At 50.2% G+C, this 27,955-nt stretch overlaps 7 protein-coding genes across 7 annotated transcripts; 4 read left to right on the plus strand and 3 right to left on the minus strand.

The window, feature by feature from the left end:
- Positions 1 to 335: 335 nt before the first annotated feature.
- Positions 336 to 2,160, minus strand: BP5553_09902 (uncharacterized protein; the record flags this gene model as incomplete). The annotated part of the gene is made up of 3 exons (XM_032018525.1): positions 336 to 1,430; positions 1,477 to 1,620; positions 1,681 to 2,160. The coding sequence occupies 3 exons, from the start codon at positions 2,158 to 2,160 to the stop codon at positions 336 to 338; spliced, it is 1,719 nt and encodes a 572-aa protein (XP_031865362.1).
- Positions 2,161 to 5,525: 3,365 nt separating this feature from the next.
- Positions 5,526 to 6,900, plus strand: BP5553_09903 (uncharacterized protein; the record flags this gene model as incomplete). The annotated part of the gene is made up of 6 exons (XM_032018526.1): positions 5,526 to 5,604; positions 5,670 to 5,837; positions 5,924 to 6,075; positions 6,133 to 6,242; positions 6,328 to 6,715; positions 6,796 to 6,900. The coding sequence occupies 6 exons, from the start codon at positions 5,526 to 5,528 to the stop codon at positions 6,898 to 6,900; spliced, it is 1,002 nt and encodes a 333-aa protein (XP_031865363.1).
- Positions 6,901 to 7,580: 680 nt separating this feature from the next.
- On the minus strand, positions 7,581 to 11,411 carry BP5553_09904 (uncharacterized protein; the record flags this gene model as incomplete). The annotated part of the gene is made up of 1 exon (XM_032018527.1): positions 7,581 to 11,411. One exon carries the CDS (start codon positions 11,409 to 11,411, stop codon positions 7,581 to 7,583), a length of 3,831 nt encoding a protein of 1,276 aa, XP_031865364.1.
- A 424-nt stretch (positions 11,412 to 11,835) lies between these two features.
- Positions 11,836 to 12,207, plus strand: BP5553_09905 (uncharacterized protein; the record flags this gene model as incomplete). Its single annotated transcript, XM_032018528.1, has 2 exons — positions 11,836 to 11,946; positions 12,016 to 12,207. The coding sequence occupies 2 exons, from the start codon at positions 11,836 to 11,838 to the stop codon at positions 12,205 to 12,207; spliced, it is 303 nt and encodes a 100-aa protein (XP_031865365.1).
- A 913-nt stretch (positions 12,208 to 13,120) lies between these two features.
- Positions 13,121 to 16,459, minus strand: BP5553_09906 (uncharacterized protein; the record flags this gene model as incomplete). Its single annotated transcript, XM_032018529.1, has 4 exons — positions 13,121 to 13,786; positions 13,845 to 14,246; positions 14,301 to 15,497; positions 15,548 to 16,459. 4 exons carry the CDS (start codon positions 16,457 to 16,459, stop codon positions 13,121 to 13,123), a joined length of 3,177 nt encoding a protein of 1,058 aa, XP_031865366.1.
- Positions 16,460 to 21,995: 5,536 nt separating this feature from the next.
- Positions 21,996 to 23,994, plus strand: BP5553_09907 (Uncharacterized protein; the record flags this gene model as incomplete). The annotated part of the gene is made up of 2 exons (XM_032018530.1): positions 21,996 to 22,018; positions 22,092 to 23,994. The coding sequence occupies 2 exons, from the start codon at positions 21,996 to 21,998 to the stop codon at positions 23,992 to 23,994; spliced, it is 1,926 nt and encodes a 641-aa protein (XP_031865367.1).
- Positions 23,995 to 26,467: 2,473 nt separating this feature from the next.
- BP5553_09908 (Uncharacterized protein) lies at positions 26,468 to 27,689 on the plus strand (the record flags this gene model as incomplete). The annotated part of the gene is made up of 4 exons (XM_032018531.1): positions 26,468 to 26,594; positions 26,649 to 26,782; positions 26,836 to 27,019; positions 27,079 to 27,689. 4 exons carry the CDS (start codon positions 26,468 to 26,470, stop codon positions 27,687 to 27,689), a joined length of 1,056 nt encoding a protein of 351 aa, XP_031865368.1.
- Between the last annotated feature and the right edge of the window lie 266 nt (positions 27,690 to 27,955).

Genomic DNA, 27,955 nt, shown 5'->3' on the forward strand with positions numbered 1-27,955 from the left:
TATTATATAAATAGATGGCAGTTTTGTTTATAGCAAGGGTCGCTAGTATTTTCACGCCTAAGGCTCTTAATTCTATTCCTCGGTAGAATATAGCGATAAGAAGTGTTAATAATTTAATGTATATGTTTATGTCCCTACGTATGTTATATATATATAACGGTAAGATCTTACAATGTTCTAAATGTACATCTCATTCCCCCATCAAATTTGGATTCCGCCCGTATAGATTGCCCAACGCCGTATCACATCCCCCTATCCCGTTCATAACCCATCAAATGCATTAGTCAATTCCGTCTATCGTCTCTAAGCATCTCTAAGCCAGTACCCCTATCACGCTACCAATTCCCACTCTCAAAATCCCCCGACATTGCCATACCCCTTGTCTGATTGAAAATATGGCGATCAGACACACTAGACTGGAAATCGTTGGGGCGATTCTGATATGTCGATAGCTGATATACGGGCTGTTGCTGCATGGGGGGCGAATATGATAGAGTCTGCTCAAGCGGGTCTGGGAATCTCGTATCCTGATATTCTTGACTCTGACTTCGCAGAACGAGGCTGTCATGTATGGTATAAAGTGGTGGTGATTGAACCTGCTCGGTGGTCGTCTGCACTGCTGCAGGACCGCCATTTTCGAGCACATTATCTTCGCCTGTGTTGCATCTTAGATCATCCCATGCTCCGGCAATAGCCATTTCGGTAAGAACATTGACCAAGGGAGTTGCTTGTCGAATTAGCATAACTTCCGATATATATCGGAGTCTGCCGACCACCCAGTTGCGCTGATGATTCGGTATAACATCCATGCAGCCTGCGTTATACAACGGCCAAAGAAGCAGGTTACCTTTAAATGCTCCCGGCATGGGGCGCACTGCGCCTAGGTCGGGTTGGAAGCCGAGAAAGTACGGCACACTGGAGCAGATATCCGTCGAGCATTTAAGGATAATTTCCTCCGACACTAATGTCTGTCTCCGGAAGAAATTAGGGTCATGGAAGAGCATTCCAACTGGGTGTAGCTGATAAAAATGCTTCAAATATTTACGGAGAAGATCGTGGATGCATATCCGAAGAGCACGGAAATTATTCCAGGTCATCGCAATCCAGGGACTTGAATAGACGTGGTATTCGTCGCGGAAGACCTCTTCTGACGGGGCGTTCACCTTTACAGTTTGATGTGCGTATTGTAGGGGGCAGCTCTCGACCCATTGTTCGCATTCAGCATTGAGGGCTAAACACCTGGAGATGATATTCTCGGGGTTGCTAAAGCCATCCGTTGGGCCCATTTCCCTGCGGAGATCGGCATATTTCATGTACATTTGCGCAATAGAGTCCGCTGCGGCTTCAATGGGCTCCGTCGTGTTCAGAGCCTCGTTCCATTCGGTGATGAAACTTGGGACACGGGAATTCCTCTGGATGCAGTTTGAAATCTGCTATCATTAGGGAAGGATGCAAATTCAAGACGTGGTTACTTACCGCTTGAGATCTATAATGAATAAATAGTTCTCGTCCTATTTTCGTCCGTAATTGCTTCTTCCCTCGGAGTTGCATAAGAGCCGACGCTCCCAGCGTATGTTCCATTCCAGTTTCCGTGGCCCGCCGGCTATGGCATCCGTTCGTCTGCTATTTATCAGCGCTCTATCATTTGTCCTAACCTAGCATGTTGGCGGATGGGTTTACCTCGTATAAGACCAGTAGCATAACGGCCGCAAAGGTCTGGTCGGCCTTCGCTTCGTTGACGTTCCGCAAGTGCGAACTCAAAAGCCGTAAGGCGGAGGTGTACTTCATCTTGGCCGTGGCCATAAACTGGGGCGCCTTCCAGAAGTTTGAAAGACCGGCGATGCCTACTGATACAACCAAATCGGCCACAGCCTGTCCTATTTTTTCTTGGTGGTACATATCTTGTAGATACTGAAAACTCCCACACCGAAACTCGTTCCGGCCGGGGACATAGTTTTGGAAGAAAAAGGTCGTTGCTTGATCCTCTGGGGATGTAGTCAAACCCACGGGCACCGAAGCAAAAACATTTGACTGCCCCTCATTTGCCGATCTGGGCGGCTTTTGACGGGAAGCAGCTCCATCACTAGCTGAGGCCGAGCGCTGCGAGGTTTTCCCGCGTCGCGCCTTTGCTATGAGGCCTTGAGACTCGTCGCGAAACATGAGGTCGCCCGGATCTCGATATCCTCTGCACACGCGACGTGCCCTGATGCACTGGGAGCACGAAGGCCTTAGCATATCGCACTGCAGCCGTTAGTTCCATGGCCGAGCAAGTTACACAGCACAGTTCTTGTTGAACCCGCTGGCGAGGGGGCTAACCTTCGTCCTCCTCAAACGACATTCTGCGCACGATTTGCTTGGTTTCCCACAGTATACCATCTTTCAGAGCACCAGCGCGGGACAGAATCAACTACGAATGCGGGGGCGGGAGACCAAAGAAGAAGGCAGGTCGTACTCGTAAGACACAGTATTAATTAGGTTGATCGATCGCAGGGGAGTGGACAGTTGGGCGATGTATATACTGCATCCGGCTCCAGGACGGGCACCGCGGAGGTTTGGGCAACATAAGGCTATGCTGCAGGAGGGCAGCGGGTGCCGGAAATAAGCTTATCTAGATCGTTATGGGAGCGACGTCTATCACAGAGTCTGAAACAGCTCGCAGTGGGGGCAGGAGGCGTCGGGCGTTTGTTCCAAGGCTTGTTTGGCCTGTTGAGGCGTTGGTGTTCAGCGAGGGAGGAGGCCAGTAAATGTACAGTACTTCGTACCTACGCGAGTGGTTCTTTCACTATTCTCTGGCTCCTTCGTAATTACGCAGCCACTGCTTTAGGATTAGGATTAGGATTTAGGAAGACACAAGAGCACTAGGCCGTCCCAAGAGGCCCGATTGGGGATCAGCGGCGGCGTTTACTACGCATCCAGCACCATGCCAGCAGCAACCACCATGAGACTCTGCGAGATGCCCTTCGGCCAGGGCGGCGAACCGTGGCAGGCTCTGAGTTCGTATTGCAAGGCTGGACTGGATGTCGCCGTGCGGCGCTGCAACTTAATTGAGCTCAGGTTGCGCGCGGTCCAATCGGGAGTTGGTTTGCATCGCCACGGGGCAAATTGGACATCCACGGAAAAGGCGGGTTGGAACTCTTAGGAATCATGACAGGAGCAGAGGGGGCTGTTCCTGAGGCTATGTTGAGATTGAAATTGAGCTTGAAACTGAGATTGAAATTGAGATCGAAATTGAAATTGAAATTGAAATTACTGAAGGACGACGTGCGGTGGCCGGCGTGGAATCACGCTCTCTTCCTCCCAGGCAACCAGATCGATGGCGTGGAGAGAACGCTCCTGTTGCCGGAGATGGATTTACTCCGGGAAGGATTGATATCACGTGCGCGAACCAGAAAATGGGGCACGGCTTCCACGGGGTGGACGAGCCAATCAGCTTCCAGCGCAAGGCGGCCCCTGCCGCCACGTATCCGGTCCGGGTCTCTGGGACAGCCGGTCCCGAACTCTGTGTTCTGTCGGGAAAAGCTTCAGATCAGCAACCGGCATGCACGTCAGCGGTGCGCGGCCAAAGTGCGTTGTACGTACAGAGGACAGTTGGGGTACAGTACGGAGTACAGTACAGTACAGTACAAAGCGCTTTATACGAGTAGGGCCACGTGTGCGAGGAACGGAGCACGGAGAAAGCGATCGGTGCCAGGAAGGCCCCCACTCTCTGCTCAGGTTCTATTTATAAGTTGGGTTAGCATGCTGTCAAGCTGGCCTTATGTAATATCCTTAAATTGACTTCCCCAAGACTCTTGGTTGCTCAACAATGTCAACATAGGTTGTTTACCTTCGGTAAGGTAGGTACCAAGCACACCAGCAACAACAACAAAACAAACACACTCCCCCTTACATGCCAATGATCGTTCGAATCTAGCGTCCGAGTCGGCACATAGCTGAAGGCTACCGTTTTCCCTTCCCAAGGCCGTGAATCATATTGTACGCGAGTATACTTTGCCCCTACGTTGCAGCTTGCGCCGCAACCGTGCCCAAACAGGTTGGATGAGTCTGTGAGTTTATCACTTTGTATAACGCATGGGTGTACGACCTTTAGTACTCGTACCTCCGGTACGACAGAGGGCCTCGACTAACTCGGGTAGCCCGGATACAGGAAGGCGACACTACTCCGTTGGCTCTGTTGTTATTATTGGGTTGCGAGGTAAAATGCGGCTGGCCGTGGCCCCTCGCGCCGCTTCCTTCGGAGACATCTGAAAACCTTGGTCCCCGACTCACCTTTACATATCCATTCGCCTATTTCTCCCATGTACAATCGAATTGCTTGGTAAGAATCAAGATCATCTACTAATTCTGTCTCTGTACGAGGTATCCTGCTCTGTGAATCGGGCTGGGCTGCAGATCACGCGAGGACGACGTCGGCCGAGAACCCGGATTTAGGGGGCCTCTGATTTACTGTTGGGAGAATTATCTTCTATTACCAAAAGATCGACCATATCAGAAGGAACAGGAGGTAATTTAAGCTTAAACCCGTCATCGGTGTAATATGGACAGGAAGGTAGCTTACGGAGATACCCGCGCATCTTGTGTGACCTCTGCAATCTTCTATAAGGATCTGGGATTGAGCCGCTCGAACAGCCACAATTTATTTGCGTTTAGTGATCGAGATTCTGATCACAAACCCTGCATCTCGGAGTCATCGAGATTGCAGTGTTGGAGTGCCGCAAATCCACGAGGATGACGTCCTGTCGCATAACAAAGGATTTGCTCACAGCTGTCCAAAAGCGACTCCACGAAGGAAGCCAGATGCTTTCGGCCCCCAATACAGGGGCCCTCCGATCAGCAGCTACGAGATAGCTTCACTAAGTTAGCTCGTTTTTCACTTCACGGATGGTGTACCGGCTAGGCGGCGCTGTGACATGGTTTCCTAACGCGTAACTGTTGCCATTGAGAGCCAAAACTCTGGATTTTACTGCCATAAGCTTATGGCCCCCCGGTGTGCTTCACTCTCGGCATTACTTTTAAATACTATTATTTACCGATTTTATTTTATTTTGAATGCCTGAGAGATGACACTTCCTCGTCTGCGCCGTTGCCGTTTATGCTATTCGAATCCTAACCCGTATCCTACCCATTCACGGTTTCACCGTTTACATCCTCCCTCTCCTCTATGGCAGAGTTGCCCCGCCATGAACTGAGCGATTGGTGGGTGTACGATAGGAAGGGTCTCCACATTTATCATGATAGCGTCGCGATGTGGAGCTCTGAGTGTAGGAATAACCTCTAGATTTTATACGGTTTATTAATAAGGGTAGAATGCTCTACGGCTCAGTAGAGGTAGTTTGTCATCACTAGTGACTAGTACTTTAAAGATATTACCATAGTTCGCGCGCCCTACTTGTCTGCCTAAAGCTATTATATTTAATGCCACTAGAACATATTCCAGTCCCCACGACTACCGTCCCATCTACTCTAAAGTAAATAAGACGGCAGTGTTGGAATCATAAACCAAGTGATCGGGATATGCAATGAGGATGGCGGGCAAGCAACCAGCGTCAAACGCTAACGAAGGGATGGGTAGCTATTACAATCTCCAAGAAAATACATACTTAGGTATGCCAACCATTATATCGTATCTTCTGATCATTCATGACTGACAATACTCTCGCGACAAGCAGGACCTGTCTCCGTCGAAGAAGGAACCGATAAAGAAGAAAAGTTCTTCCAAGAGCTACAGAAATATGCAGATTACCAGCAAATGCTCTCTGAGAAGTTGGAGTCTGATATAGCTAGTGGTGATACCTCTGGTGAATCGAGTTCGCCCAATCTGGTATCATCTGGGAACGGTATGGCACTTTCACTGGATTCTATTCCCTCGACGCTCTTCGGGACATCAAGTAACATTATCCAGCTCAATCTAGGACTCCCATAGGTCGATTGCAAACCCCTATTTTCATACCACAGCAGGACATGGGAGGTATAAGATGTGGATGGATACGAGCGTATGCACCCTCATTGCAACCATGCGGCATTGATCAAAGAAGGTTTCAGAATTTCTTGGATATTCTTAGTCAACAAAGCATGGTAAATCTTCCACAACATATTCGTTGTTCCTAAACGCAGCCTAACAACGCATTGTAGTCCGTACCTTACGTTGATGCCGTCAACATCGGTGCATTAGATGCCCAATCTCCCTTGGAACTCATCAATGCAGCCATCAATCTATCAAAATCCACGCCATCAGTTGCACAGTAAGTGCCACCCTTCTTTATCTTCAACAAACCGGGAATCCAGCTTTCAGAATCCTCAAATTTCCTTTCTAACCAGGAAACACAGTACATTCCTTACCCGTGCCAACACCGAGTTTCTCGGCCCCCGGAAACTCTACTCCACCATCGTAGTGTTTAAACCAGAAATCCGCTCTCAAATCATCCGAGTCGACGCCATGCAACCTATTTGCCAGACCCAGCACCATCTAGCCAACCCCCTAATAGATCTTTTACGCCCAGCCCCGCTTATTTTGTTGCCTAATTATCCTCCACCGGCAACCTTTGCGCAGAATTGGACGCCCCAAAGTAATGTAGGTGCGTCGAGTTTGTGGGCGGTAGGCGGGAATAGTGGTAGTAGAGTGGCGGGGTCTGGAGGTGTGTACCATCCAGTGCCCATCTCACAACAGGGGGGGATGTCAGGGAATCCCCAAATTGGTGAGATGAAGATTAGACCGGTATGCCCCTATCCCCATGCCCCTCCATTTGCTCACAGCTATCGTCATCTATTGGTCTTCCTGATTCTAAGAACAAAAAGCATACTTTATACGTGATGATCGCCAATGATACCACTAAGGGTAATTACGGTCGTGATGAGATAACAGAGCAACAGGGATTTCATGGGCCAGTATTATTCCTTTAATGTTTAATGTTTAATGCTTAATGTTTATGTTTTATGTTTTAAGTTTTACTTTTTAAGTTTTATTTATTATTGATGAGAGACGAGAGACGAGAAATCTGTTTTAACATGGGGAAACGGAGGGAAACCAAGAACTGAGGAACTTTAGAACTGTATCAGACCTTGAAATATATAATCGCTGAGCCTTTTCTCCAGTGCATGCAAATAATGATGTCCTGCACCCACCAGCCCATATCCTATAATACTATTTATATTGCCAATCTTTGTCTTCATTCCCTGTCTTCCTGGATTTACCCATTACTCTTCGCCCTATTTTGTTAACAAAAGCACACGTAGACACAGTGGAAGATATATATATGTAACTTAATAAGCAAACTTCTTATCAATCGCACCTATACTAATGTAAGCGTTTTGATCCGATAGATAAAGATAGAGCAAGTAAGCAAAGCGACATACAAGCACCGATAATTGTTCTGGGTGATTTGAACAGAAGTATTAGCACGCCAGTTACGTATGTAAAATCTTGTGTGCATATTAAGTGCCCAACTAAACATAAGTGGCGAAAGTAACAGGCTTGTTAAGCGAGTATGGATTATTTGGTAAATAGTATCCACCCATCTCTACATGTACATGAATGTCTGAGTATGGCTTTGTATAGTACTCAATTAGATCGTTGTGGCTATTTAAAATTTCGACCTCCGCTGCTTTTTGCGCGGGGGCGGTGCTTCCAATTCTTCCTCATCAACATCCGCATCAGAGACAGAATCATCATTAAGAGTAGCAGGCGCAGTATTCCTTTTTTTCGCTTTCCCATTCCCTTTCTGCTTAGCTCCCTTCTCTGTCTCCTTGCTATGCTTCTTTACCCACTTCGTAGCCTTATCAGCGACAGTCTCGGACAACGCTCCAATCTCCCCACCGCGTTGCTTCCGAGACTTCAACCTATCAACTGCATCCTTCATTCTCTTACTCCCTTTCTCCTTTCCGCCAGTAGTCTCCCTCACACCGGCACCTACAGCACCTTCAAAAAACCTCGTAATATTAGCCTGGGTGCCCTCCACCGCCCTACGATTCATGTCCCTTATCACAGGGACGAGAACTTCATCCGTACGCTCAGATGTCCATCCAACAGTCGCCATTAGGAAATCACGCAGACGGTCCAAATCCGGGACACCCCATTGGAAGGGCTCGGGAGTGGAGTCAACATCGGCATGCAGATATGCTTCTGCAACAGCGGGCGAGGGGAAAGTCGATGGGAGGAAGAGCTTTGTTGCGTGAGAGCGACGGAATTTCTTGCGAAAGACAGTGCGCTCGGTAGATAGGGGTGGCGCCAGAGGGGTCTGGATTGACGACCACCAGGCTTTGAATTCTTCGAGGCCGGTGCTGGGGTTCGGGAACTCGGAGAGTATTTCGACTGCTGTGACAGGGCCGACTCCTGGAAGGCCGTCTGTGTAATCTGAGCCTAGGAGTTGGGCAATGGAGATGAGCGGGTCGCGAGAGAGGGAGAGTTCTTTCTCAATGTCTGATGCCAGGTAGCATTCAACGAATTTGTTGCTGTTGAACATGTTCTTGTACACTCGCGTTCCGCCGAATAAGAAGATATCTGAGTCGTCCGTCACTACACCATCGACGAGCCCTAAGCGTACGAGTTCTGCGCATTGTGCTTCGGCTTCCATGGGAGCTGTGATGTAAGGGATGCCAAAGAGGCGGAGTAGGGCTTGACATTCAGTGACCATGATAAGTGATACTTCATCTGCGTCTCGCCGGTCCTTCTTTTGTTGACTTCGTAGCGTCTTGAGTTCCTCCTCGTAGGCAACTTGGTTTTCCCGTTCTGATTTGTTGTTCAGGGTGCTGGCAAAGCGGGCGTGTTCCTCTGCTTCCATGGCTAGCTGAGCGAGAAGTTCTTCGTCATCTGGGTCGCTAAAATCATCAAAGTCGACATCATCTCCGATCCGATCAGCCTGCTGCTGGTCCACAGAGTCTTCGATCGGTAGGCGAGAGATAGAATCCGCGTCCTGTGGGGATGCGGTTGTTGCGTCCGGAAAGTCGACATCCTCAAATAGCGGGCTTGGACTAGTTTCTGTGATGAGAGGGTGGGTTTCGGGCGCTCCGTTTAGTAGGGGCACTTCGACATCTTCAAATTCCGGTGACGCAGATTTCGATCTTGATGAGATAGCATCGGTTGGCATATCCATTGCTTTTGTTGGCATTATAGAGGTATCTCCATAGTCACTCTCGGACCAATCGACAACTTCTTTATCCGATTTCTCATGTGCAGCTTCTCTGATCTCTTCGAGAGCGGATTCTTGCTTCACTGACGATTGTATATTTTCCTGGACATTTGACGCCGAATGTGTACGTAAATCCTCTCCAAGCCCCACCAGCTCATTGGTGACTGTCGTAGCTAGGGGAAATGCATCAATTATTTCCACATCACTATCATCGTCAGACGATTGAATTTCGATGGGCGCATTATCCCGTCTAAAAACTCGCTCTTCTTCAGCTGCTGTCTCTTGGTCTTCCGCATTGACCTCCTTATCTATTTTCTGCTGCTCCTGAACTTGCGATCTGATATCGCCATTGCCTGCCAGCCATGGAGGCAAAGGTCTGGAGGTTTCCTCCTCCTCCTCACCAGCAAAACCACCCGCGAGATCCTCATCATTAGATTCAATCAGGCCAGCCGACTTCCCCGGTTGATGATTTCTCTTACCGAAAATTGAAGTTCTAAACTCGATCCGTTCAAACGGTAGCGGGCCATCGAAAGGGTTCTTCGTGTTAGGAGCGATAGGAGCGGGTTGACGTCGTTTGTGTTCTGGGGCTTTCTCCCTTCTGGCTTTCGCCAGTGCGGACTGCAGATCCATGTCACTATCACTGCTTATGCTTGCCGCCCTTGGTTTTGGAACAGCTGCATTGGCTCTGTTGTTCACAATGTGTGCGACCATTCTCCCGCTAGAGCTGGTAAGTGGCTTAGGGGCTTGGACAGCTCTTTGCTCATATTCTGGCAGTGCAGTATCCCCAAACTCGGCGTTCCCATCCGATTCTGATTCATTGCCATGGTTCTTTTGTAAGGAAAGAGCAATGGCCCTATTGAGGTGTTCCTCTTCATCCAGTTCTTCGGACTCGTGGTCTTTCTGAAGCGACAGCGCAATAGCACGGTTGAGATCGTCTTCCTCTTCGTTGAAATGGCGCCCGGCGGCAGTTGAAGGCCCGCCCGCCTGCTCATCTACGAACAACGTATCTTGTTCTGTTGGATCTATAGGTGACGCCGAAGGTGCGGCATTTCTTGAAGCATATAATTCTCGTCTTTGATCAGCCACTTCTTGTGCTTGAAAATCACCGTAGGTTAAATGCCTAGGTGGGTCGCCTTTAATCTTCGGCAGCCGATTTAGACCCTCCACAGGGACATCTTCAAACTCGTCTTCAGATTCTTCATCTTCCTCTTCCCCTTGGGGCTTCTTGTCCCATTCCTCAACGTCGATGGGTTTATTCCTCTCGCCGACTGATCTGTCCGTGCTTACAACGCCCAAAGCCCATCCGCCCTCCACGCCATCGTTCTTAACCAGCACATACTCTCTATCCCTTTCTCCTGCAATTCTTCCACTCCCCACGCCCATCATTCCACTTTCAGTATTCATCCCACTCAGATGCATTAGTCTCTGCGTCAACTCGTTTCTTTCCCTAACCCTGTCAATCTGGAACCTGCTAAATGCCATGCGGTCTGGAAACATCTCATCTAGCTGCTCCTTACTCAACCCCATGCGCAATCTGCTCCTCAACCGCGCCGCATTCAAGATATTATATCGATCGACAGCAGGCAAACTCATAAAGAACTCGCCATTGAAATCAATTTTGCTGAAATCGTATAAGTTGACATCTTCGCCATTGTGAAACTGCCTAGCATATTCTTCAAGTTCTGCGGCGCTCATAATCCTAGGATCATTAGGCTGGCCCATATCTTCGATGCCATGATCCAGTTCCGGAAGATGATACGCATCCGTCTTCTTGAATTTGCGAGTTTGAGCCCGTTGCTGTGCATCCATACCCATCTCCTCCACATACACCAGCGGCTGGTCCGCTGTGACCGCGTCTTGGTCCTCAGCAAGGGGTCTCAGGCCCTGCTTTGCTCGTTCTCGTTCCTTCTTCCTCCTCTCGGCCTCTTCTTCACCCCTCTTCTGCAACTGCACAGCAAGCAACTTCCCTGCCGTCCTGAGCGCATCCTCTCTCCTACCCTCCCTTCTCCGCTTGCGCCCCTGTATCGTCTGCCTCTTCAGAGCCGGCGCTCCGCCATCGAATACAAACACTGGCTTGATCCCAAAGAACAGCAGCTTGCATATCCTCCTAAAGAACCCCACGATGTGGGAGTTGCGAAGCGCATTGCCTTCCTTGTCGCGGACAGCTTTGAGAAATTGGTAGATCCAGATGGACGCGTCCACGGCGAGGCGCTTACGATTGAGGGTCGGGAGGGGAGTCGGTCGTGCGCAGGGCTGTAGGATGGGCCAGAGACCGGTAACACCCATTCTGGGATTCTAGAGACGTATTAATGTGAATGAGAAGCTCAAGTCGTTGATGTCGACAGCGTTGGAGGGAGGTGGCGAAGGTAGGCACACATGGTGTCGCAAGCCCACTCTGGCTTCTGTTCTTCAGACTATGTGATTTTACTAAGCCCGAGAAAATAAAACGTGAATCTCAGGGCTTCAACATTGCCATTGTTATCCTCGTCACTTGTTGATGCTGACTTGAAGGTATCATGATGATGACCCGAGCTACTGCATTAGGCTACACTGCTTATCTACCTAGGTACTAGGTACCTAGGTATCTTATCGCCAGATATACTGACCCCTGTACAGTAAGAACTTACCACTGCCCACAACAACAACATTCAACTACAAGTATCAACCTCCTATAATATCCACATTCCAAATCCCATATTCAGTCCCCAAGATGGAGAAATCGCAATCCGAAGACTACCTCAAGTCTCTCCTCAACAAGAACCTTCGTATTACAACCTCCGACTCACGCATGTTCCTCGGTCAATTCAAAGCAACAGATTCCGTCCGTCACCCCTCGACCCTATTCCATTCCCAAGAAAGAACACTGCTAACAAAATATTTTATTCCCCAGGATCGCAACATCATCCTCGGCCAAACCTTCGAATACCGCATCCCTCCCCCGCCAAAGCACGTAGAGCAAGGGGCAGAACCCGTCACGGTGGATATGGCCAGTCGGTATCTGGGTCTGGTCGCCATCCCCGGGGGATGCATCACGAAAATCGAAGTTGAGGAGTTTGCCAGCCAGATGAAAGGAAATAGGTAATTGGCATCAGCCAATAGAGCGGAGATAAGTTTTATGTGCCAGCCGTGCGTTCTCCAAGGAAGCCCGGCAGGGGAAGAGCCGCCGAGCATGGTTGACTGCCCTGGCTTTGCAGCGGTGTAATACACGGGTTCAAGGGGGTGGGCGGAGCTCCGGACAAGATAGAGATAGACTGAGAAGAGAGGGGAAGGAAATACATATCCAGCCAGGGTAGCAACGAGGATGTTGTTGGCGCAGTATGTAGCCCGCCTAAATCCGGTCCTAAGCCAAGCAGGTCAGGTCCCGGAGCTATATATAAGCCTATGAAAGGGTTCTACGCCGTTCTGGCAAGAGAAGGATATAGATAGAATATTATGTTATCATGCATCCTTTTGCGTCCACAGGAGCCTTGTCCCGCTGGTGCCTTGTTTGCAAAGCTTGCCGATATTTGGTGTGTATCTGATCTCCCAAATGACCACCGCCAATTTCTTTTCATCTGGAGGCCTTGATTTGCAATCTACGAAATCGGATATGCCTTCTAAACTCCCGATGTCTGCTGCGTGTTTGAGTCGCATTAGCTGAATCGATAGCCGTGCCTACCCCGTCTTTTGAAGTAGCTAATTGAAAGTTATAGCCTCCTCTCATTGAAGATAGAGGGCATTCAAATAACCACCTCTCAATAGTTCTAGAAGGTAAACATTCCATCTATATCATCTTTGGCGCCCTAGGATTTCCTTATCCAGCACTTCCCAAGCCTTTTTCAGCAAATAGGGGCCCAAGTAGCTATCTAGATACTCAGCACGAATAGCCGGATGCATAAACCTAGCTAGGTTGGTGCTTAGTTGGGTTTAGTAGTATGGATTTGAAGGGTACATCTGAAGTTGGTCATATATATTGTAAAAGGTCTCATTCCTCTATCTGCTGCAGATAAAATCAATTATCTCGTGTACCTCAGCGGTCTCATTCGCATTCTTTTCGGTCTCCGGCTCCTCACTTCATCCTCTGAGTCGTCCTCCTCACTCTCGTCTTCATCCTCGGCCTCTTCATAATCATCCTCTTCGTCATCTTCCTCTAAGGGCACCCCGTCCATAGGGGGCTCCGCGTCCATTTCAGTCTCCTTTCCTTTAGTAGGGGCGCTCTTCCTCGCCTTGTCCTTCTTCCCTCTACTGGAACTACCATGACCACCTCGAATAGCTGTCATCTTGCCTCTCGCCACCCGCTGACTGGAGTCAATTCCGTCCAGGGCGTCCAAGGCCTCAGCACCGACGACCACACCTTTCTTCGCGCCCTCCCTTATCTTGGGCAGCTTCTTGGTCAGGCCATGCTTTTTGGCAAACGCTTGGCCGTAATCAAAAAGAAGCTCTTCACCTGCGTCGATGTCTCGGAGGGCGATGAACTTAATGCGGTGCTCGCCATTGACAAGGCAGATGTTCGCAGCACAGTTAAGACCGTCCTTTTCCTTATCTGCGTGGTTCATAAAGCGGGCTTTATTTCCCAACCGTGCTCCATCGATCGTCTTTTCGCTATTCAGATCAAAGAGGAAAGAGAGTAATTTCTGGTCATAGATAACTCCCCGACGGTCGCCTTCGCCACGTGAAATAACCTACCCGGTTTAGTTAGCAATGGTCTGGGCCGAGGATGATTAACAGAGCGACTCCTACCTCGCCTGTATACTCGCTAAGGAAGCAGCCCTTCTGAACAGCCTCAGCGGTGTATAAGCCATACCCGGTGCCTTCTAATTGACTTTCGCCCATGACAAGTCTCTTCCCCACGCCCCGTTGAATAGCCACATTTTGGCAGCCAGTAGCAAACAGATCATCGTCGTACCTAACTATGGGGTCGAGCCGAGGAACCGCTCCACAGGTGGAGCACTCTGGACCACACTCGCGATTCATCTGTATGCATATACAGGTATCGGAGATGCAAGACTTTCCCGAGGAAGATGCACAGGAGCACCCTGTAAACCGGCGTGGGCAGTCGTCAGGACAGCTACACATGCTCTCACAGAGGATATCTGCGACTACACATGGGCATTTGGACGTGCATGGGCCAGGATGTGCACACTACAATGGTTAGCTATCCACAAGTACTATATAAAAAGAATAGCGTTGTCTTACTGGATTTGCTTGGCCCCTTGTATGTAGCAGATGTGCCTCTGTCACACCTGACCAGTCCCCTTTCAGGGCTTTTCGTCTGTTATCGTACCACTCTGGACGCTTCGCCCGGTCATATATAGGCTGCTCGGAGGCTCTACGCTGAGGCCTCTTTTCATATAACTGGATCTCACGAAAGACTTGCCAGCAAGGCACGTCTAGAGAAAATGAAATATCGCAGGGTCGACGTCCTGTATCGGTCATGCAAATAAGGAGTTGTCGAAGGTCATTCTTAAGATTCTCAGGCCACTCGTAATTATCACCGTGCAGAGATCTTTGCACTGAATAGCAGTTTGGAGAGCAGGCCTTCGGACGTCTCCCATCAGATTGTGTTTCATCTTTGTTTTTGGACATTCTCTCCTCGTACTTTCGCAGTAGATCCTCCGGTTGTATCGTGTACCGCTGTAGAACCTGCTTTTCTTTCGGAGAGCCTTCTTCGGCGTCTGAATTTTCTAAATCTTCGTCGCCGTCGTGAATTCGCTCCCAGGTGTAATCCCCGTGAGTTTGGCAATCAACCGCCGAACAAATCAGGCAGGTAAGGCTAGCATAAGTTTCCAAGACATCAATAGGTGTTTTGGTAGGCGGTTGCTCAAGGCTTCTTCGAGTTGAGCCTCTGACAAGTTCAGTCATATCTTCTAGGCGATCTTTAGATAGCAAAACGTCCCGAATTTCAAGTCCAAACACGGGCTTAAACGCCTTCGAGAATCCCGCTGCCTTTTCTTGTATGTCTTTGCCCAACGGGCGCTCAAACGATCTAGGAAGCCTCTTTCTGTACCTTGCCATCAACTCGCTATCCTGCTGGAGTAGATATTGCTGGAGAATCCGTCTCGAGATACCAATGTTCAAATTCTCAAGCCAGAAGTCCAAGTGAGAATAGAGCTGCGACTTGTGCTCCCTAGACCTACTCTCATCACGAGCCTTTTGCGAGTATACAGACTCTAGCTCGCTTTGCAGCTTTTCAGGCGTACTATCAATATACTCCCAATACGGGCTAAATCTGAGTTCCTCATCATCCGCAGAGTAAACGTTTCGCCTAACTATTGTAAGCGATGTATATTTCGGAACGCGCGGGACATCGCTTTTGAACGGCTTTCCAACAAGGACGCTCCGCGGGGCTTTTGAGAGCTTGCTATTGTTGCTACTGCTCCGATCTTTTAGGACCTATTTTATCCTAGTTACTATCAATTTATAAAGAGAGAAGAGGTACTTACAAAGGATTCAAGACTCTGTGAAACTGCTCCATTTGGAAGGGCGCTCCCGGGTTTGACCTGGATTGTCTTTAGCGACTCAAATGGCGATTTGCTATCGCAGAATTGATCCGTAGTACGATTAGCTTCCTTAGCGTCATGCAAGAGATACCTCACGGTCGTAGCATGTGTATCCCTCATGTCTCGATGACACCGGCGAAGAGATTCTTCTAGCTCCTTCGCTGACGGTACCGGGTTTTGAGATCCCTTGTTGGTGGATCTTGTAGAGATGCCTGGCCTTGTCCTAGGGCTTTCGCAGCTCTGTGATAAGGGCTTTGAAGGTGTATTCTCAAGGAGTCGACTGTCCTCCTCTTCTATGAGTCCCTCAATCTCCTCGGCTTCTGAATTTACGTTCGATCGCTCGTCAGTGCCCTTGGAGGATTGCCGGCGCCTCGTGAGTATTGGTCCACCCTTCTTTGACATCAATCGTGGTGAAGCTTGTATTCGTCGACCGGAGCTGCTATGGGTAGCCCCAATAGACTGAGAATCTCGAGGCGCTGATCTAGGAGATGCCATGGGACCTTTGATTTTTTCTGGAGGGTCCCGAGCACTTGTTGGGTTCGGAGTGTTAATATCCACACCTGATGGACGAGGCGCTGAGGCAGTTTTCCCAGCCACGGGTATTGGAGACTGATAAGGCCTACGTGTGTTCCTTATAGCATTCTCGAAGGATCGTGGGGAGAGACGTCTCCTGGTATGGGATGGTAAAGATTTCGACGCAGAAGGTCCAGTTTGTTTCCGCGGGCCACGTGCGGGTAGGTCACCATCATCGGAAACCTGAATAACGGGGGTATTACGCCCATTCGCCTGTGGAGGACTTTCATCATCTTCAGAGTCTCCCGTCAAATCAATGACTCTATAGTTCCCGGGCGGCATGATGGGCATATATATAGCTAGTCCCTGTTGACTCACGAACTGTCCAGGCTGCTTTGCACTTTATAGCTGTGGACCATGCTTTAGACCTCAAGATTGTTTCCAGCGATTCAGACGAAGTGATTGGGATTAAAGACGGTCGCTGGTACGGAATTAGCACGTGTTAGGGAACGGGTTCTAGGTTTCCTACATGACAGACTCTTAACAGAGAGGCTACTAAATATTCACTTCTCCTAATCGGTTGACATATTCTTCTGTGATTTGTTCATTTTGGAAGAACCCCTTCCGATAGAGAAAATCCACGCATCATTAAAGTGACGTTAATCACGTAAGTATATTGTTGTTGTTGTTGTTGTTTGGTAACAAGCCACACACATGACTTGAGGATGTCGAGTGCACACGGAAGTTCGCTTAAAATTTAAAGTTGTGTAGTATAATTTGCATAAACTAAGGGAGGTTGCACAAACCAGTAGTCCCTAACAGAATCAAGGCATTTTCCTTGTGCTACGTATGAAGCCCTGTATTACTAGAACAACTGCCCCGACATACCGGTATCTCACTTTTGTAGGCCATAAGCCGTTTATGGCGTGCGTTATAGCTCAGGTGGGCGTGTTTGAATCCGGCATCGTTTGATACTCTGTATATGAAAATCTGGGCATAAATGAAAGCGAGCGCTTTACTGTCATTCCGCGGGGAAGCTGTTCATCATTGCAATTGGCTGTTGGTGTAGAAGCTGGGAACTGTGTAGCTGCTATACGTAGTATTGAGCCCCCCCCTAAAGGCTTAGATCACGGACGATCATGCCCACTCTTGTACTCTTGCTACATGTACGCTATGCAGTACTATATACGTCGTACAGAGGACAGAGCACAGTATGTATCACTTCTGCAATAATAACAATAGAGCCTTAGTAGACCCTTCAGGTAATGTCATTGTAGGTTTCGAGGGGGCTTCGACAGCTCCTAGCCGTTTTCAAGATTGGTTGATCAGGGGCGAATCGTTCCTTGGGTTTGGTTTGGGTTTGTTTGGGAAAGCAACTGTGAAAGGTTAATGGGGTCACCTGCAGATATATTAAATATCAAGCACATATAGCCACCCAAGCACCATGCCTCCCATCCGATATTGTTCGGTTTTATCCGGCACGAGGAGGGCGTTGGTTTTAGAGTATGTACCAAGAGTTTGCCGACTGCTCCGCGCTGGGGATGGCCTTTCTCAGGTGTCGGTGAAGCCCCGGGTTTCGGGGAAGCAATAATGCTACTCCACTTGCCCGATTTCACTATTGGTAGGTACTTGTAGTAGTCGAGTATGGCCATGACTTACGGCAGCTCTTTACACAGAATAAACGCGGCAAATGATCGGCGACGATCGAGGATTCCAGGCATTAGGGCGTTGGAGTAGTGCGGAACGGAGTAAGATTGACGGGACCTTGGATTCCGAGATTCCTGGGTAATGGGTAATGGACAATGGAAGCTGAATGGAAGGACTCTGGAGGCTTCTTCTAGGACCATTATTGGCTGCATGTGTTCTTGGCCATTGGCCACGGGGCCCCCTGGGAGACACCATGTTCCAGAAGTCGTGGAATCCTTGGGATCCTTGGGCGCCTTACGAGGTGAAAAGCGGGAGACTCACGTATCAATTAATATATTGGCTCCCAGGAACGTTGGACAGCAGGTGCCAACTGATGTATGTACGGTATGTGCTGTGTTCAAGGAATGTATCAAACTCTCTGTCGGAAGCTAGACCGTACCAGGCAGATCAGCAACTCGAACCCGTGGTGCCATCGCACCCGAGAGGAGTCCGAGTCCCTTGTCCCCTCCATCTGAATCCAGAATCCAGAATCCACCATCCAGGTGGCCTAGTCCTGGGCTCGTTGCCCCTTGAGCCAGTAGCGTCGGGGTCCCCAGACTCTCGGAGTCCTTTGGCGATGACCAAGCATATCATGAAACGAGAGCAGCATGGCGGCGTGGCAGCTGGGAGATACTGGAGCAACGAGTAGTAACTGCGCAAGCCCTCGAGCCGCAGGGTGTTGTAGGCAAGAAGTGCCGATGGTGATCGGATCGGGTACGCAGCGTGCGTGGCCAGTCGTGAGGCGGTTTTGTCTGCGGCCTGCTGGGTGGTACAGCACAGTAGCAGCGCAGTAGTACAATACAGTGGTGCAGTGCTACTCTGTATGTCCTAACAAGTGCTGGTACTACCAGCGACTGCGTAATGCCGAATCCCGGGTTCTTGGTCCTGGATAAAGGCGCTACTAGAATCCCCATCATACTCCAGAGTCCATACTACACACCCCATTCTCCATTCTTGCTTGCAACACCTAATTACGGAGTGTACCAGTGGATCGAAGGACTTCGTACATACGCAGCAGTCCTTACGTACATGTACATGTATGTACGTGTATGTACGAAGTACGAAGTACGAAGTACTGTACATGAACTTCGTACGTGCTCTCAACTCCAGCACAGACCTACAAACTTCAATTTGCCGTTCGAAGGGCATTGTTGTGGAACTTCAACCACTCCAGTCTAATAGGCCAAGACAATCCCACGCGATGGGACATGGACTCCGGGAGAATGCGCACATTCGCTATTGTTCCCTGCGATCGTGTGGAATTGCCCTGCCAGCCTGCCTGGACAGCCAGGCATGGCTCTATCCCCTGGGCCCTGATGCTGGGTTGCTGGATCGCTGACGGCTGCGCCTGCGACGGTGACGGTGACAGGGACTGATACTCACTGTCAGTAGTCCAGCTGCTGGCGGAACTTGGAAGAGGCACAGGAAAAAGTCAGTTTCTGCTTATACAAAGCTGCACGGCGGTGGAAGCCCGACGCTGACTGGCCGGAAGTGGTGACAGCGGCCCCCTCATATTAGATGCTAGATCCTGGAAGTCTACTTTATTACTTCGTACCTAGGTAGTCTTGTGCGTGCTTTGTCCTGTAGCAAACTCCGTACTACTCGAGGACTTACACTACTGGGTCCTAACCCGTAAAGCTCGGGCTTGGAGACTAAGGCTGGGCGGAGAGGTGGACGGACGGTGTTTGGACTCTGGAGTCTTGGACAGTTGATATTTTTTCGTTCGTAGTCCTCAGTTACTCCTCTGTCGATGCCAGTATTGGCACAGTACCTTATGAACCTCATGAGTGTCATTCCGTACGTGTCCGGGGGGTCGCTATAGTACAGGATCCGTACCTTATCGCCTCGCCTCGGATTTCACAGGTCGACCCCGGAGGAGCCAGGAGCTTGACATAATCACCACAGGGTCTAGCGTCCAGCACGCCCAGCCCGCCATTTGTTCAAGCCCACGATTTGGCTCGGGATCCAAGGAGCACTTTCGCGTGGCCGCCCTCGTTCTGGTGTAGCCTCCTCGACGGAAGAGTGAGTGAGTGAGCGAGTGAGAGAGAGGAGAGAGGAGCCGCTGGAAGCGCCACCCCTCTTTCAATACGACCTCCCTCTTTGGCTTGGGCTTGACCAGGTGTTGTACCGGTACTTCATACTTCCTGTACATGTACAGTAGTACGTGGTGTCTTGGGACATACCATGGCCACGGAAGCGGTGCGTGTCGGCATGGCGTCTCGTCTCGCCCACCGAGGAGCAAACAGAAGTCGAGCAGAGCCGAGCTGAGCTGAGCAGTGTACGTACAGTAGGGGCAGACCCAACGGAGCACAGCATCGCGGGCCCACGACGGTGAATGGACGATCCGTATGCAGATCAGATTCCAGGACGGAGCGGGCTAGAAGAAAAGGCTGGTGCTGGAGCTGGTGCTGGCGGATGGCGATGGAGAAGGGTCGAGATTCGAGAAGGGTTCAATAAACACTTCGTACTATGTTATGCAGGAACCGAGGCGATGAAGACTCGCGGCGACCAGGATGCCCGAGGGTGCAGTAGTGTTCGTTAGTTACAGGAGGTAGTGTTATCAGTGCTAGCACGTCCAGTGCTTCGAAGTAATAGTGTGCTGTGAGCAAAGTAGTAGTGTGCATCGTGGGTAGTCAAAGAGTTGATAGTACGAGTATGGAGTGCTACCTACACTAGACGGAATAGTGGACCGTTTTATTACCTGCCAGGTACTGGCACTGCACGTAGCACTTGGTACTTGGTAGTGGCTCAGTAGTAGCAGTAGCTGGCAGCAGTACTACGTGCTCCAGGTAAAGTACAGTACTGTAGGTAGGGCACTGGAGGGCCTGTACGAAGGGCTATTGAGCCTGTAGCCACGGTATGTAGACCGCTGTACGGAGTAGAGCCCACTGTACCGTAGCACTGCGCTGTATTAACGAGCTAATAACCTGTTGCACGCCCACGAGTCTACGCTGCAGCCCCCCTAGGAGCACCCCCATCCCAGGGACTCTACAGCGCGTGCGCTGCACCCAGCACCAGTGTACAGCGCTACTCACTACTCACTAGGTGCTCAGTACCCACTGCCACCCACTACCACCACCACTACCACCACCACTACCCAGCCCCTAACACACACCCAGCACCCAGCACCCAGCGCCCAGACACTGTAAACCCAGCACCCAGTACCCAGCAATCCTCCCCCCCCCCAAATCACTCACTCCCCCCAAGTCCCCTCCACCACCACCACCAACCACCACACACACATGTACACACACCCACCCTCTTGCAACCGACCCTCGCTGAATCCTTCGAAACCTCTGACCTCCCTCGATCTTCACCCCATCCATCCTCGATTTCCGCCTTCGATTTCACCCGCCCACCTCGTCCTCGCCCTCGTCCTCAGCCTCAATTTGCACCGTCAACCGCAATCTCTACCCGCGAGTTGCGTTTGGATTTCGCTCATCCGCATCCTCCCCATCCCCTCCCGCCCATCGCATATCCCGATACCCTCACTGCTCGCTGCTCCCCCTCCCAGAGTCGCAGCCGTCTCACACTTCATGCGGCGGCATCGTACTCGAAAGCCTCCGCCTCCAGCTCGACAACCTTCTCGACCTCGACCGTCGCCGCCTCGTCTCAACCACGCATGCGCTGATCGCTCGAGCGAACCTAGAATCGACTGCTCCTCGACCATCGCCGTCGCCATCGACCGGTGTCCCTGGATCCCCCGCAAAAGGAACGGATCGACTGGCGCTATTCAATACTACTCCCGCCCCGCGCGAAGGCACTGCAATCGCATTTGCATTTGCATTTGCAATCGCGACCGCAACCGCGACCGCAGCGCGAACGAGCCATCAGGCGGTTCTGTGAAACCAACCGCCTGACAATTGCATTTTTTGGATATTCGGGTGGCCACAGCAGACTTCACGGCGGGCAGGGCGTCTTGATCGACGAATGGAACCCAGGACGAACACCTCCCAGCCCGGAATCTGCGTATATTCTTCGTTGATTCGCCATGGCTTCACCAAGCCCATCAAACCCGCCATTGCCCACGAGGGACCAGTGCTTCTCTCTGACCGAAGCCCAATGCCACAGGATACTGCTGCTTCGCGACCCCGATAACACGAGGGCCAACAAAAATTGGGAATTGGTCCATCAACCCGATCTGGTGCGGCTGTACATGACCATGATAAGCTTTCCCCAGATAAGAGACCATATGAAGGCAAAACTAGACTACTGGTAAGTCAGGCGCAGGGTGGTGGTGGTGTCGCAATCCGATCGTCATGTCATGTCTCACACTTTTTATCGTTAGTTACAAGACATATGCCAATCGCTACAAGGATTGGCATCTTCCCGTCGATCGCTGCGAGCGAGAGCAGGTCGTTCGAGACCTTTTTGCTATGGTCTCGGACCCTGCGAATATCCAATCCCCAATATCCTCAATGGGCCCATCGAGGCTACCTATCCGACCCCTTCAACCCCATCCAAGCTCCCAGTCACCACAACCCATACAACAACCGTATGCCGTCCCGCCAGATTATTTTCTATTCCCACCACCACTTCCGCCTCACGCACTGCCGCCGCCATTGCCACCACCACCTGGCCCGCCGCCAGGCCCGCCGCCGCCACGTCCGCGGAGAGATGATGGCAGAGACCATGAGATGGATCGTATGTCCATCATGACAACGGATACAACAGCCACATGGTCAACCGGAAGCGCCCAATCTACCTACACCTACCTCTCGGACACGTTTTCGAATGCCCGCCGTTCAATCTCTACAAGCAACTCATCCGTGAGCTCTGCAAGTCGCATCCCTCCATCTCCAATCTTTCCTCAAAGACGGCCTTTGAAACCGCCAAGGCACGACCCCCGGGATGGCTATTGGAATGATGACCTGCGAGTCGTTCCCTGCGGCAGGGACCATAGCCACCTGCGGTGGGATACTCCCTTTCCCACCTGTCAAGGTTGCGGCTTTAGTCAATGGCACGCTCTTATGCTTCAAGCTCGAGGCATCGATATCAGTACCTTCATAACCGCCATGATCAGTCTAAGGAACGTAAGCAAAGTCGATTTTGTAGGGAACCACTCGCTGCATTTTCTGATGACCGCTGGAGTGGGTATCGAGTACTTCACTCCTCAGTTACTCAATGACACTTCCAGCCAGAACGTCTTCGGGCAGAATCCGCTTCACGTACTTAACCCCCAAGATTTAGGAGATGAGCTGCTTAACCTCTTAGACTGGTTCAAGGGCCGCGAATGTCCTCCAGGCCTGCTTCTGACTCAGCGCGATGTCAAAGGACGCACACCAATGCACTGTCTTCTCCAATACCCGCTTGAGCGCTACCTCTATCCCAAGATATTGAGCATCTTCCCGTACGCCCAGCATCAGCTTCGCTCCTTCGACATTTCCGGTCGGACGGCAATCATGCTGATGAACAGGACCGCACTGAGGGTCAAGTCCAAATCTCCAGCGGATTATGGCCTGATACAAGCAGGCATTACCGAAACGAAGTTGTTTCAGTCCAATGGGGATGATGGCCAATGTGGCAGCAGGATGTACGGATTCCATGACATAGCCAGGGGCGCCAGAGGGACATCGTACATGGGATTCTACGAGTGCCGTATATGCAACCATACCAACGCGCATCGCAATTCATACCTCGACCAGATGGTCTGCGCTTGTAACTCTGGCCGGGATCGAAATGGCCCCGATGATACGGGGATGACTCCCGCCCACGCGATTATTACACAAGAGCGTGTTAATGATGATCGACATCAGACCCAAGAGACGCCATCGCAGACTGCGGAGTTGATTCGAGTCCTATTGTCCCCCAATGATCCCACGCTACGAGAGGCGATCCATGTCCTCGATCGGGAGGGGAACAGCCTAGTGTACAACCTCGCAACTCGGGGCCTCGATGAAACGCTCGAATACGTCCTGGAGCTCGAGGATCCATCAAGGAGGCGTGCCATGGTCAACTTCTGCAGCCGAGGTTCTAAAGGGGTCGAAATAAGCGTCCTCCGGGGTGTGCTTTCGAAATATGAAGAAATCGCTTCTTTAATCCGCGTTACCCACGTCACCAGCGATGCGAGGATCCGGCAAGGACTCACCGAGAAGCTCAACCGCCTTACCAAAGTGAAACATATTCTGGTCCGTTACGGAGCAGAAATGAATCCTACCCTCACAACCCGTTGGCAGATTTATTGGCCTTAACGACACAAGCGCAAGGCTCTGCTTTTCATCCATTGCCAGCATCCGCCGTTACCACCTTGCGACACCCTCGCCCAGCTCGTTTCAGGGCTTTGCTATGCTGTACTCGATGTACATATTTATTCCCCAATTTCCCTTTGTTGACCATTTGTCTTTTCTCCAGCCATTGACAAATCTGGTGGTTACCGGCTGGGGTCATTCCATCTTGCGAAAGCATTTCACGATACCCCCTTGTATTTATAGACTTTGTGATTTCGCTCAGATACCCTACATCTTTTCTTACCTTTGTCTGCTTGGATCTTTTTTGGAGGTAACCCCTCGAAGGGTTCGATTTGGATATATATCTGTATATGTGTCTGGCGACGCGTCACGAGCCCATTTCTTTCTGGAATGCATTTACGAACAAGGAGAGTATAATCCTTTTTTCCTGGGGGTTTCACGGGCAAAAGAAAAGCATTTATAGACTGTATTTTTTAGATGCTAGATGTTTTTTTTAATGTATATGCGGGTAGGAGATGGGACAGACAATGGGTGGGCGTTATGGTGGATGCGGTGCGCACCATATGGGAATGAATGAGATATGATATTTGGGAAAGGGCCCATTTATCGTACGATGATGAGTTATGGACGGAAGGAGGGCATAGCTATGAGATGGAGATTTAATGCCCGAAACGTCGTTTTATCTAAGGATTTCCCTTTTGATGGTGACCGTGACTGTTTCGTACAGCTCTCTCGACTAACCCACCACCCCCCCGAGTGCTAATATCGGCACGGCATGTTTGTCGATCTATAATAGTATTTACCTGATCTCAAGGTGCTGTTCGTGTTCCATCGTATGATATACAGTGTGATACGTGGGAGAGCCCTATCTACCTACCTAATAATATTTGGAATCATGTGGGAAGAGGTTCTAATGTACTACCTGAGTTCAAACGATAAAAGAAGTGGTCCATTTCCTATTTAAGCTATATCCCACATCGCAATCCTGCTCCAAAAATTTCCAAATACCAAGGTCATAAGCCTTCCTTCATATACGGATCATGCGGCTCGAATGCTTGTGGGCATAGGGTCCCTACACTCCTCGCAAAAAAATTCGCAGCGGCGACATAAATGATATAACTGGTATTTTGAGATTGACAAGATCCAAAAGGACTTTTATAAATCGTTGTTATCTCGGAGGCTTTTTCTAATAATACTGAATTTTCGGCTCGAGATCTATGATCATCCCCCAATCCCCCCGAAATTAAAGCACACTACTGCCCTAAGGAATGTTACACCCCACCCCACCCCACCCCACATCATATCAGATCACATTTCATCATCTTTCGCTTTCGGCATCTTGAACTCTCTCCCTCCCCTTTTAAACTTTGAGTCACGCAATGTACTACTCTGATCTACATACATGCACATGGTGATCTGGAAGCCTCGGCAAGTACATACTATGCTGTGACGTAGGTTGGGGCCTCTATAGAGTTGCTGGGCGCGAGACGGTGTGGGTGGTGGTGGTTGTGGCGTGAGGAGCTAGATACAAATACCGTAGAGATCTCTGCGGAGAGTCGAGATAGATAGATACCGGGAGGGCGCTAGATACGCATATTTTAATTTTCTTTTGGGGGGGGGTTAGATGGGATCTATTGTAATTATTTTAATTTTAATGTGGTGGAAATGTTTCTGCGAAGGAAAGGATGTTGGCTGATAAAGATAACGTTGGAAAAGTGTGAAGTATATAATGAAGTATGAAGTCAATACCAGCCATTTTGAGATGATGTGAAGTGTGGCAGTTGTTGTGGCTGCTGGTGTGGCTGTGCTTTGTCTCAATGCTTGTCCGCTTCTGGCGCTAGCGTGGGGTTCACTACGTCACTACCAGTACGGTTGCGGTGCTTGGTGTTGTGCTGTGATGTGTTCTTCGGAGGGAAGAGGGAAAACCATCGTCATTGGCAACCCAGATCTTCGACCGTCAAAGTCTCTCTCCTCCTCTTCTCTCTCTCTCTCTTCCCAACTCCAGATCCCTCCTCTGCGCATCACCACATCACACTACATCACAACAACAGCGATAGAAGACAGAGCTTCACAGCCTCGATACACCGCTTCGTCCCCCGCCCAAACAATCAACAGGCAAGAAAGAAGCCATCGAGGCATAGCACAACACTTCAGAGAACCACCGCAATACCGCTACCATGCATCGAACATACTCAATGAGGCAATCACGGGCTCCCACGGTATGTTTCTATCACAGCGCATCGCGTCGCATCTCAGGTCCAGATAACGTTGAATTGAGTACTGACGATATGATACGATACCAGGCTTCGCAGCTTCAGAACCCACCCCCGCCTCCTTCGAGCACCAAGTCTGGTAGGCTGTTTGGAAAGAGTGGTCTTGGTTAGTTGTCCCTTTTTCTATGGTGTGGTTTGTGCAAGAATATTGAGGGATATGGGTTGCCTCATTGGAAATGTCGTTGAGGCTGTACTTGAAAACAATGCCCGCGACAACTTTTCCAGAGCTGGGCCCAAATCATAGCAGATCGCCCTGTGTTGTTGGCTTCGTTACCCAAAGGCCGGCAACACCTGGGTACCTCTCCTCCCTGACTGGTGCTGCTCAATCCAGTTTGCGATGATACTTGGTGGTGATCGTGCTGATGTGCTAATTATCCATTCCAGGCCATGCTCTCCGTCGTCAAACAGCCGGTCAATTCGGGCCCGATCTTGCGAAGAAGCTCACCCAGCTGGTGAAGATGGAGAAAAACGTCATGCGTAGCATGGAGCTCGTTGGACGTGAGCGTATGGAGGTCGCCGTAAGTTATCCCTTCTGCTCTTATACAACTAGCCAGTGACTGACCGTTTCCAGCAACAACTCTCTATCTGGGGCGAGGCTTGTGACGATGATGTTTCGGATGTCACGGATAAGCTCGGAGTTCTGCTCTATGAGATTGGTGAGCTCGAGGATCAATATGTTGACCGCTACGACCAATACCGTGTGACCATCAAGAGCATCCGAAACATTGAGGCTTCCGTCCAGCCTAGCAGAGACCGTATGTTAATATCTACCAATTGAATAGATTTTACTATCACAAGCTAATCACTCCAATAGGAAAGCAAAAAATCACCGACCAGATTGCCCAGCTCAAGTACAAGGAGCCAAACTCCCCCAAGATTGTTGTCCTTGAGCAGGAACTCGTTCGTGCCGAAGCCGAGTCCCTCGTCGCTGAGGCCCAGCTTTCCAATATCACTCGGGAGAAGCTGAAGGCTGCCTACACCTACCAATTCGATGCGCTCCGTGAACACTGCGAAAAGCTTGCTATCATCGCCGGCTATGGAAAGCATATGTTGGAGCTCGTGGATGATACCCCCGTCACCCCAGGCGAGACTCGGCCTGCATACGATGGATACGAAGCCTCCAAGGCCATCATCCAAGACTGTGAGGATGCACTTACCAACTGGGTTTCAAAGAATGCTGCTGTCTCGTCTAAACTCTCCACCCGCTCGCGCACACTTTCTCAACGCCGCCGCAACAATATTAAGCGCAACGCCGAAGGCCATGACCTCTCCGGACAAGATGCCCCTCTCAACGACAACGACTCTTGGGTCCCAGCTAGCGCTCACAGAGGCGAGGAGTATGAAGACGAAGAGGATGCTGGTTCAATCCAGGAGAGCGCCATAAACGGAGAAACACGTGGCCGCCAGGAAGCCGTCCCCATTTGATTTAATGCCCAGCGCAACAAAAGTCATCAAGACAAACTAGAAATCTTTTGTTACTTTTGCTACTGCTACCGGTTAGGGGCCGATGGAGTAGGGTCGGGTCATTTCCCGGATTGGTGGAGGATATTCCCAGGGGTTCTTTTATGAAATACTTTGCTCTTCGTACCTGCTTACTATGCCACCCGACTCGTTGTGTTGGGCGTGGTGGGGGAGGGGGTGTATGCGGTGGTAATAGGTAATCTTTTCGACTGCAATATTAATGGCATAGG

The sequence above is a fragment of the Venustampulla echinocandica genome, assembly GCF_003357145.1.
Source record: "Venustampulla echinocandica strain BP 5553 chromosome Unknown scaffold_12, whole genome shotgun sequence".
NCBI classification, from domain to species: Eukaryota; Fungi; Ascomycota; class Leotiomycetes; order Helotiales; family Pleuroascaceae; genus Venustampulla; species Venustampulla echinocandica.